We start from the raw sequence: 12,465 nt of genomic DNA, 5'->3' as shown, positions 1-12,465 counted from the left end.
ATTATTGCAAATCTCAGGATTAAAATCTTGAAAGATGGCATTAGAGACTAAGGTTTGTTCCGCTAACCTGATAGTTAGATCATTTGCCAGGATCATCTCGGTATATCTCATGTAAACAATCCCCTGCTGTATGGGGGCCTCGGGCATTGGTGCACCGCAGTGCCTCCTATTCTCTGCCTATGACATACAATAGTTTAGTTTTCTGAGGGCTCTAGTACTTTAGTCTAATTTCAGTTGTTGGGTTTGTGGTGGGTGCTGGGTGGCACTGATAGCCTGTGATGTATAGGAGGTCAGACTGAATGATCTTGTGGTCCCTTCTTACCTTAAACTCTATAACTTTATGACTCTAGGTAGCCCGCATTACTTTGGAGATGGTTTTTCTTATTGTGTAAGACCATGGCTGTTGATGGGCTTGGGTTAGCATTTAAAATGGAGGAGGCTGAAGTGGTGGGGGCCATTGACCCAAGTTCATTCAGGCAAAATAACCTATTTGTACAGCTTGTTGCCTGAGGGGTTAGTGGAGAGCATTCTCTGGTTGTTTTTTATTTAAGGAGAAAGTGTTGGAGTCTGCATTGGCACTGGGCCAAATTTTTTTTTATAGTGAGGGCAGGTCTACACTTAAAATGTTGCTGAAGCGCTTTAGTGAAGATGCTCCTATGCTAACGGGAGAGCATAATTAATCCACCTCTCCGAAAGGCAATAGCTGTGTTGATGGGAGAAGCTCTCCCGCTGACATATTGCTGTCTACAGAGGGGGTTAGGTTGGTATGACGACGATACACACCCCAGAGCAAAGTAGCTATACCGATATAAGTCTGTAGTGGAGACCCGACCATAAACTCTCACATGCACGTGTACACACATTCTCTCATTTTGAGCTAAGGGCCTGATCCTGTGTCCACTGAAGTCAATGGGAGCCTTTCTTTTACTTTCAGTGGGAGTTGGATCAGGCTTTTATGTGAGTGTCCTTTTTAGCTCCTTATAGAAATCAATATAAGAAGCTACAGATGACTCAGTAAAGCGTTAGATATTTCAGTCTTTATTGGGGAAAAATTACCAATTATTTCAAATGCTTTATGTGCTTCTGTGTCAGTGACAATTACTAATACTCATGTGTATGGGGCATTGTAATGAAAAGTAAAAGAATAGGTAGGTAAATGCAATTTTTAGACAAAATATGTGAACCCTGCTGAAGTGCAGATATATTATTCCCTCATGTTGAGTGCTAGGAACATAATGATCTATTTGCTGACAAAGAAGGCTACTTCTATTTTAAATATTAAACAATCACTTCTTCATACCTTGTAATTGTGCTTGCAGTTTAGCTTTTATAAGAGCGTGTGATTCACACGTAACACTCTTTTCATATGCAATTCTAATAAATAATTTACAATTCTTATTATTTCACATATTTTCTAACTCTGTTTTGGCCTAGAGCCAGCAAGATATTGGTGGAATGCTTAACAGAATTCCAGTTATTATTCTGAGCCTTGTAAGACTTCATAAACGGCCTGTAAGAACAGAAACAAAATGACATGGCAATTGCTAATTTTAATCTGTTTGATGTTCAGTTGCGACCATTCTTGAGTATGATAGAGCAAAATATAAACTGTATTGTGGGACGAGAAGAAGAATACAAGGTTGAGCACCTCATGTGAGGTGCTTGGTAGCTGAGACCCAGATTTACAAAGGGATTTAGGTGCCAAAACATGCAGATAGGCACTTAGTGGTATTTACAAAAGTACCAGAGTGAAATAGACACCTATGTCTCATTGGCTGTCAGTGACAGTTAGACTCCTAGCCATTAGGCACCAATCTAGATCTTTGGGTGCCTCAATACCTTTGTAAATCTGACCCTGGACACCTTTCAGAATTGGATGCACCTTTTTTCTTTTTTCTTCACAGGTCAGTAACATAATCCCTTCCAGCTCTACCTCTGTGACTGTATGATTAGCTTTTAAAGACCCCCCCTTTTTTTTACAAGAATCCTTCCATTCTAAAATTATCTGAAGCATATCTTTGATGTAGAAATTTAAGGGGTCTCTGTTCTTCAGCCACTGATAGTTTTCTTCAGCCACAGTTTTCTAATATATTATTACTATCACTGTTATTTCTCTGTTTATTATATTATATGTTTCCAAAAAACACTGTCCGAGTGATAGGTGTTTGAACAGACATGAAGCGGCTGGGTTGGCACTATGAAGAAAATAGGAGCTCCAGTCCAAATGTGGTAAAAGAAATTGAATCTATTAGGCCTTCCCCCATCTTGCTGAAAAGAACAAAAAGAAACACACAACAAAGGTTTCTGTAATTTACAGCGTCAGGATCTTGGTCCAATAATGGGGCTCATTAGCTGGCTCTGAATTAAAGCTTCAAGGCTAACCCCTTCTCCAGAGGTTTCTGGGGGTTTTTTTATACTGTTTACTATGTCTCAGGTTCCCATTTCAAACCTGCTGCAACTATAGCCAAGTGCTGCTGAAAGCAGTCTGACTCTTCTGTAACCAGGCAACCATCAACATGAGTTTATACACGGGTGCCCATTTGCCATTTGTCCTTTTCCTAGTTTTCTGAGAAAGGTAGGTAGAAAGAGAGACAGAATGCAGCAACGATTTACCAAAGGAAGAAGAAAACAAAAGAAGGATGACCTATCTTTCATTCATATCCCATTGTCTCACACACACACACACACACACTTTTACCACCCAAAACTAGAAAATCCAGAATAGAGAAAAAGAACTAATCTCTATGGGAAAAACAGATAAACAAAAGTCCAAAGTAGTCCATTAAACAGACAGACCATCCTATTACAATGATGAACAACCACAGAGGAAGGCATTGTCTCAATTTGTATAAGAGGCTTTGATAGGTTTTAGATGTTGGGCATATATGGGCAAGCTTTCTAGAAAAGGACAGCAATATTTTGGATGAAAGATAAAATTTGCAAGTGTATTTATACCCTCCTGTTACTTTGGATACATTAAATTGTTGCATTCTGTGTGGTTTAGATGAATGGTGTGAGTCTTCCAGCAAGGGAACCAGGAAAATAATTGTGTATGATGTGCATAGGATTTGGATTACACGTACTGTAGTGACAACAGTAACAGCCAAAAGCACAATATGATTTTACTTTCAAAAATATTTATTTTATTTAATGTTGTTTGTTATGTTATAGGTACAAGAATGGCTGTGCTTAAACTGCCAGAGACAAAGAGCAATATCGGGACAACTTGGGGATATGGGCAAAATGCCACCTCCAATGGCTGCCCCTTCACAGTTGACATCCAAACCATCTGTTGTCCCTCAGAGCCAGCCTACGCCAACCAAGTCAGATCACCCTCAGAAAACTGCAGCACTGCCTACCCAAATAGTTGAAAAATCAAAAGAAGAACCAGGAATTCAGAAAAAAGTTCCAAAGCTTCCGCTGGGGAAATTGGCAAAGACGCTTTCATCTGATAAAATCCAGCAGGGGATTCAGAAGGAAGATCCAAAACTTCAACAGGGGAAATTGGCAAAGACGCTTTCAGCTGATAAAATCCAGCAGGGGATTCAGAAGGAAGATCCAAAACTTCAACAGGGGAAATTGGCAAAGACGCTTTCAGCTGATAAAATCCAGCAGGGGATTCAGAAGGAAGATCCAAAATTCCAGCTGGGGAAACTGGTTAAGATACCATCAGCTGATAAAATCCAGCAAGCAATTCAGAAGGAAGGTCCAAAACTTCAGCAGGGTAAACTGGCAAGGAAACCCTCAGTTGATGAAATTCACCAGGGAATACAGAAGGAGGATCCAAAACAACAACAGGGGAAACTGGCAAAGACATCGTCAGTGGATAAAATTCCTCTGGAGATAAGTTCAGATGCAAAGCAACTTATAAGCAAATTGGAAGAAGACAAAAAAGGTGTACTCCCAGAAGAGAAACCATCCCTCCCAGAGGACAAAAAAGAAGACTTCAGAGTTGAGACTAAAGGACAAGATATCAAACTGAAGTTAGAAACCAAAGTACCTCCTGAGGAATTGCAGGTTAAAAAACAAGAGGAGATTAAGAAGGAAGATTTGACCACTGGGATTCCACAAATGGCATCCAAACATGAAAAAATTCAGAAAGAAGAAACCCTAGCTCAAGTGGCACCTTTGCCAAGACCTGATCGTGTGGAAACAGTGAAAGAAAAAACGGTAAGATTTTTTTTCTTTTCCATTTGCTACAGAAGGCAATAAAGGACCTGCTACTGCAAACCCCTACTTATGTGAGTGGTCCTTATTCTCAAAGCCATTGCAATGACATGGGATGACTCTCACTGGTAAGGGTGAAGACTCCTGTCAGTAAGGATTTGCGCAACAGGTGCATAGTGCCCTTGTGTGTGGTTTTTCATTTGAGTTTGCATAATTTTCAATCTCTACAGTTCAGAACAAACACTAAACCAAAATTGCTTTTTTGAAGTCAGATTCAAACCTTTGTCTTTTTTTAATGGCGGTTATAAATTCCTTTAGGCTTTTGTTCAGTTTTAATCATTGAAGCTGATACACACTTTTCATAGATCTCAATCCCTGGAGGAACCAAGCTGCAACAATGTTTCACTCTGTTAATGACTGTTTTCACTCATCTCTCTTGATTATTTTTTGCTATAGAGATTTTGATTTGGAGGAAGTGACCAGTATAAATTATAAAATAGCTATATTTCTTAGTCCAGAAATGGTGGGCAAACGTGCTGATTTCATGGGCCTTCATCCTACTTTGGGATCTGCTAATACAGATTTTATGTCCATGCAGGATTGCATTGGCCCACCAAAGGCAAATGGGATTTGCATAATACAGGAGTCTGCAATACTAGATCCCAGTACAGGATTATTGCTATGTTTTGTAGTAAATTTACATACATAATATATAACTCAGCCACATTGTATAACTTATTTCCTTCTCTTGTGGAAAATTACATGTCTTCAAGTACAAGTTATATATGGACTTTCCATTCACATAAATCAATGAATGTTAGCATGTACGAACTGATATACCTGGCTGCACTGTACAGATACATTTGCTGTATGTACAGTAATTGTTAAGCCATTCATCAACTAAATGTGGCTAAAGAAATGATTTATACATATTTTGTGGGAGATGAAAAATTGTGCTCTTTTTAATTAACCTTGAACTAGTGAATGATCATTCATTGCAAAAGTATTGGGGTGGGTGAAAGGAAATTCTTTCATGTCTTCCAAGTATGCTATAAAGCTTCCAAATAGAGCTGGTCTATTTTTCAACAACAAAACCTACCAAAATATTTTGGCTGAAAACTGAGAGAGCTTGATTTGGAAATGTAGTTGTAGTGGGAGTTGCAATTTGGGTGCCTCATACTCCCATTCTCTTCTGTCATACAGACTCCCTGGCTGGACTACAGCTAACATGATACACCATGGTCTCCCCTTGTGGTGAGGAGATGTAATTGAACCATGGGAGTCCTAGCCATGATGCATCATGGGAGATGAGAAGATGCATTTTAAAAATGGGAGCCCAGTCAGTCTAGAGAGAAGGTTGGGGCTGTAAGGAAATGGGACTACAACTCTCATGAGGCACAGTGGCAGCATATCCAAAACAACAAATTTTAATTTTTGGCTGAAAGATTTCATTTTGGGGGCATTTGATTTTTCAACAAAATCTGAATTTTCCATGGACAAGAGATGCTTTTTCACAAAATATTTTGTTTTATAAAAAATCTAATTTTCTGTCAAACAACATTTTTGATGGATAATTTTCAACCAGCCTGATTCTTCAATTTCTATAATTTCATTTTGTATTTTGTATGCAAACGCTAAAAAATGTTGCCTAGTGTTTAGGGCATAGGTCTGAGATTCCAGGGTTTCTAGTTCTCACACTCATACTGTAATCATGGTGTTTCACCTGATTTCTATATAGTAAACTTGCTCACTTTATTCTTGTGATAATACCACTGAATACTTATTACAATCAAGGAGACTACTGGAATGAATATGATGAATGTGATTTAGCCTTCTGTACCTCACTTTACTGATCTATAAAATGAATATGATGATAAATATGTACTCTACATTACCAGAGTTAAGCTTCGGCCTTTACTTAGGTAATATTTATAAAGCATTTGGAGTTGCACACATGATAGGAGCTACTTATATATATATATATATATATATATAATATTTATTATTATAATTTTATTTATTAAAACCAGAACTCTTTGAAACAGCACACATTTTTATAAAGAATACCAATTTTTAAAAGCAAGGATTACATTATTTTTTTCCTTTCCTTCTTTCTTTGGTCACCGGGGAAATCCTTCTTAGTTTCTACCAATGAGGAAATAAATTGTACATCTGTTATTTTGTTTCCTAAAAGCAATTATGATAATTTATTGTTATTTATTGAACACCATTAATGTTTTCTCTGAAGTACAACAAACGGCAGGAGATACAATCTTGCCCCAGGGCTCTTGTAATCTAAGTAAAACAGAATATAACAATTTGAGTAGATTGCACATTTACACCTCTTGATTTGGTGCAGGTCAATCTCCAGGCAGTGCAGAATATTTTTTAAAATGAATTTTGGAGAGGACTAGTTTAAAGGATTTCTGTAAGAGGTATTTTTAAACTAGGGATTTGAGTGAAAAGGTAATAAATTTTAGCACTTACAGTTGCTATATGCAGTTTGCTATCTCTATGCAAACATTAATTAATTCTCACAGTATTCCCATGAGATAGATCAATATTAGTATTCCCATTTAACAGAGAGTGAAACTAAAACACACATTGCAGCCGTGGTGCGTGGTTTCAGCACGTGATCAGAGTTAGCTTTAATCAAGCTAGCATGAGTACCATTAGTGAAGTCACAACAGCAGGCTTCAGCACAGTCTGTACAAGCCCAGCTGGAACCCTGGGTACTTACACGGGTGGCTAGCCCATGCTGACACCTGTGTGCCACAGCTTCACTGCGGTTGGTACTTGCACGAGCTAGATTAAAGCTATATTGGGTGTGTTTACACGTGCTGTCACCACGCCTCCAACTGCAACATATACATACCCATACAGAGGTCCTCATCCACAGCCCAGTAACATCAATGGCAATGCTTCCCTGGGCTTTGGATCAGATTCTGAAGGACTTGCCCAAAGCCACTGAGTCAGTAATAAGAACTGGAGTACTTGTGGCACCTTAGAGACTAACAAATTTATTTGAGCATAAGCTTTCGTGAGTTAGTCTCTAAAGTGCCACAAGTACTCCTTTTCTTTTAACAAATATACAGGTGCCAAAATGTGTATGTTCTTCTCATTGGTTAAAATCTTACACAACCACTGGTTTTGCTAGTAATTCATTGTTTCTTAATTAGACCTGATTCAGAAAAAGTTTGACCAGAACATTTTCCATTGGAGAATTCAGTTCTATTGACATTTAAACAATTTAAAAATTGCATCAATTTTGCCAGAATTTCATTTAATTGAATAAAAGTTCCAACAATATTGAAGCATCCTGTTTTGAAGTTATAACGAAATGTCACAATTTTTTCCTTTCAAAATGTCTTTTTGTTATGATTTATTTTTTATTTGTACTATATTATATTTTATTTTAAAAAAAAAAGGTTTTTACCAATCCAAAACTACTACTTCTAAAAAAATTATTTCTCAGAGAATATCAAAATTTTCGGGTTTAATTCCTAATCAGAACGAAAATAGATTTTTAAATCTCCAACTCTTTAACAAAATAGAGTTTCCATTCTCTCCACAGGTCTGTTCTTAATCCTTGTAAGAATGACTCAGTCTTAGAAAATTTATATAGCATACCTTTTTAAACATTCATTTTCTTTTGAACAATATTCTAATTCAATCTAAATAATTTGACATCTGTAAGCAATTTAGCCACAAAACATTTAAATATTACCCTCTCTACTTAGAAATATCATTCCTACCATACCAGGGAATATTATAAAGAGTTACCTTGAACAACATTGTCAGAATCTGAGTGATGGATAAATATGTAAGAATAAGGGGGATTTTGAAAATGAAAAACTCGCAGGAAATAGTTAATAATACCTAGCTCTTATACAGTGCTTGTCAAAGGACGGCAGTATCACCATCCCCCTTTAACAGACTGGGTAACAGACACACCACTTCTAGTTAACACACAGGTAAAGTGACTTCCTCAAGACTGTCCAGCAGGTGAGTGGCAGAACCAAGGAGAGAACCCAAGTCTCCTGAGTCTCAGTTAACTGCTCCAGCTGTTCGGCCATACCTGCCTCTGAGGCTGTAGTGGTTTAGAGTTGTAAACAGAGGGTTTCGTTGCTGTAATATAGGTACCTCCTACACATCTTTAATTTTCATAAGAATGAAAATGAAAACTGAAAATGTAGCCTCCAATTCCATGGAAAAATAATCTTGTCCTATGCCAATAGAAAGACGTTACCATTGAGTTATGGTTTAAATTGGCAATTTAAGCAGGGTTTAAATTGGCAAGCTTACGGAAAGAAGGCCTGTAGGTTTGTACACCATTCCGGAAGGCCTGCTGAGCTTGATTGTATGAACCTGAGTCCCTCCTAGTTGTGACAGTGAAGCAGTTATACGTTTGCCATCAACTTCAGGCACCTAATGTTGTTCTCTGACAGTGGTAACAGTAATTTCACCATGGCACCTACATAGCCCTCGCGCGCACGGTATTTTCCTTCAAATATCATCATTCATCTAAAACAGTTGTTCTACAATTATAATGTCCTTGAATGTAAGAAGTGATATGAGGCATGCAATGATACATCACAGGTGAATTAGATGTATGTTGCCTCAAAACTCTATGATGTGTCTTATTATATTTGCATGATGTGTATCACCAGACACGCAACTATACACATGGGCGTAAGGCATAAAATAAATTCTTGTAAATTGTGCTCCTCCCATAGTAGATTTTTAAAAATCTCATTACATATAGTCTTATCACTAATAGAAGCACCTTAATATTTTAGCGCAAATTCTGCTCCCTGGTTGTGCAATGTGGAACTCCTCTGCACAATGCAGGACCCTATTACAGACTGCACAATTCCATGAGCAGAGCTCCCACTGGTAGCAAGGTGAGCTCTGTGCAGAGAATGCAGTAAGAACGCTTATTGCGGATTAGAGACTAAATGTTTATAAGCTGTCATCTCATTTGTTATACAGTGATTATAAGAGAGGCTGTTTCTAGGCAAGGGACCAAAGGGCACAGCAGAGCTTGGACTGGCGGTGTTCAACCCTGGAATGACAGGCAGTAAAAATACCTCTAGCTCTCTTAGCTTGCTCTGTCAGGGGATAGCTGCTGCTGTCAGGGCTATCTATGGAGTCCAAAATTACAGTTTGGACTCCATAGATAGCCCTGACAACAGCAGCTACAAGGGGATGGGCTTGAATCAATCCATCTCCTGGCTGCCCTGACCACTCATCCTTTCTGGTCTATGCCTACTGGCTCCAGATCACAGCAAAACAGAGGCGACTGTCCCTTCTGGGAGGACTTTCCACAGCCAGGAACCTACAGCCCAGGTTCCACTGGCTTTCACCAATGAGACCCAGTGAGGCAGTCAAGCCCTAGGAGTCTGTTTGATCATGATCAATGTGTTAATTTAATATCTCATAAAATTTATCCATGTAAGCCTCTATCTTATAAAAGCTAAAATAAATAAATCATTACAGGTAGATTTTGAATGAGGAGGTATAAAGTTTCAGGGGTATGTCTACACTTTGAGCTGGGGGTGTCAAGGAGGTATAGTCATGCTAGTTCTCATTGCATTAGAGAGCTAAAAACAGAATCTAGCTGCAGTAGTGCGAGTGGCAGGAGGCATAGCTGCCCCGAGTACAAGCCCATGGGAGACCCTAAGCACGTACTGAGGGTGGCTGGCCCATCCTGCAGCTCATACTGCTGCAGCTACACTCTATTTTTAGCATGGATGCTCAATCAGCGCCCTGACGAGTGTGTCTCCTTGAGGTGGGACTCACACCCCGATCTCCAAGTGCAGATATACCTTAGGTGTGAGAACCTCATGGAAAAGTTCAGGTGGCTAAAATAGGACAGAGACATGCTCTGAAAAATTTCCCATAAATGCTTGCTTTGTTGGAAAAAGGAAAGAAAACAGGCAAACCTGTTTTTTTTTTTAAAAGTTATACTTTAGTGTGGACCTTATACGAAGATTAGATGTGATGCTGTCATTAAGGGCCTGTTGATTTCCAGGGTAGTTTTCCCTGAGTAAGGAGAGATAAATGGTGTCCTGGGTCATACTGATTTCCCAATTGTTACTGAACAAAAAATGTTTGGAGTCCAATAGATAAATTCTCAATAGCATTTTAGTGTCAGGGTTATCACCAGAATTGTCAAAAGAAGTGGAATGCATCCGATGAAGTGAGCTGTAGCTCACAAAAGCTTATGCTCAAATAAATTTGTTGGTCTCTGAGGTGCCACAAGTACTCCTTTTCTTTTTGCGGATACAGACTAACATGGCTGCTACTCTGAAACCAAAAGAAGTGACAGGTTTCAGAGTAGCAGCCGTGTTAGTCTGTATTCGCAAAAAGAAAAGGAGGACTTGTGGCACCTTAGAGACTAACCAATTTATTAGAGCATAAGCTTTCGTGAGCTACAGCTCACTTCCTCAGATGCATATCGTGGAAACTGCAGCAGGCTTTATATATACACAGAGAATATGAAACAATACCTATTCCCACCCCACTGTCCTGCTGGTAATAGCTTATCTAAAGTGATTTCCAGCACAAATCCAGGTTTTCTCACCCTCCACCCCCCCACACAAATTCACTCTCCTGCTGGTGATAGCCCATCCAAAGTGACAACTCTTTACACAATGTGCATGACAATCAAGCTGGGCTTGATTCTTGAATCTTGAATCTTGAATCTTGGGAGACAGGCCAGTCCTTGCCTACAGACAGCCCCGCAACCTGAAGCAAATACTCACCAACAACCACATACCACACAACAGAACCACTAACCCAGGAACTTATCCTTGCAACAAAGCCCGTTGCCAACTGTGCCCACATATCTATTCAGGGGACACCATCACAGGGCCTAATAACATCAGCCACACTATCAGAGGCTCGTTCACCTGCACATCCACCAATGTGATATATGCCATCATGTGCCAGCAATGCCCCTCTGCCATGTACATTGGTCAAACTGGACAGTCTCTACGTAAAAGAATAAATGGACACAAATCAGATGTCAAGAATTGTAACATTCATAAACCAGTCGGAGAACACTTCAATCTCTCTGGTCACGCGATCACAGACATGAAGGTCGCTATCTTAAAACAAAAAAACTTCAAATCCAGACTCCAGCGAGAAACTGCTGAATTGGAATTCATTTGCAAATTGGATACTATTAATTTAGGCTTAAATAGAGACTTGGAGTGGCTAAGTCATTATGCAAGGTAGCCTGTTTCCTCTTGTTTTTTCCTACCCCCCCCCCCAGATGTTCTGGTTTAACTTGGATTTTAACTTGAAGAGTGGTCAGTTTGGATGAGCTATTACCAGCAGGAGAGTGAGTTTGTGTGTGTATGGGGGTGGGGGGATGTGAGAACCTGGATTTATGCAGGAAATAGCCCAGCTTGATTGTCATGCACATTGTGTAAAGAGTTGTCACTTTGGATGGGCTATCACCAGCAGGAGAGTGAATTTGTGTGGGGGGGTGGAGGGTGAGAAAACCTGGATTTGTGCTGGAAATCACTTTAGATAAGCTATTACCAGCAGGACAGTGGGGTGGGAATAGGTATTGTTTCATATTCTCTGTGTATATATAAAGCCTGCTGCAGTTTCCACGATATGCATCTGAGGAAGTGAGCTGTAGCTCACGAAAGCTTATGCTCTAATAAATTGGTTAGTCTCTAAGGTGCCACAAGTCCTCCTTTTCTTTTTGCAAAAGAAGTGAGTACTTCTTGTGGCACATACCTTAGAAAATACAATGGCATCGGTCCTGATATCAGATATTTGGGCACACGCTATTGGTAAAAAGAGATTAATTTAAAGGTTAATACCTAACTTTGCAAAGTGTACAATAAAGCATTCCAATGTAGCTGAGACTGATATCAATGTATTAATATAACATTAATTAATATACAGGATGAATAGTGTAGTTGTTTTAGCACAGAGTATCTATACACACACAACACATCCAGCACAGTGATAACGTGCCTTGAATATAAATCATAATAATTTTAAAAATCTCACCCTGATTAATAATCAAAACTGTAATAATTGGCAATAAGAATTATTTTTCTACAAGCGGTTTTTTAATGGAATTGCAAATAAACTCTGTATAATTAAAAAGATCTGAAGGTAAATGTAAGTGTAATAGTAAAAGTAACCATTTACCCCATTTCAATAACAGATTTGCTTCACAATAAGTTTCAATTAAAAACAACTTTTTTCTGAAAAAATAAGTAGACAAAACAAACCTTCAAATCAGTCATTTGCTGTAGTCCAGGGATGGCC

At 38.9% G+C, this 12,465-nt stretch overlaps 1 protein-coding gene across 1 annotated transcript in view; it reads left to right on the top strand.

The window, feature by feature from the left end:
* Positions 1-12,465, top strand: part of PCLO (piccolo presynaptic cytomatrix protein) — a gene marked incomplete at its 5' end in the record, with an annotated part of 521,208 nt that overhangs the window by 235,698 nt on the left and 273,045 nt on the right. Inside the window, one exon of the mRNA XM_084610084.1 lies at positions 3,172-4,170. Within this exon, the coding sequence (XP_084466210.1) occupies positions 3,172-4,170 (999 nt within the window). The remainder of the gene's footprint in view (positions 1-3,171; positions 4,171-12,465) is intronic.

This window comes from Lepidochelys olivacea (genome assembly GCF_965140295.1).
Source record: "Lepidochelys olivacea isolate rLepOli2 genome assembly, chromosome: 1".
Taxonomy (NCBI): domain Eukaryota; kingdom Metazoa; phylum Chordata; order Testudines; family Cheloniidae; genus Lepidochelys; species Lepidochelys olivacea.
Note: the sequence above shows the minus strand (reverse complement) of the source record. Positions and strands in the feature narration are given on the sequence as shown.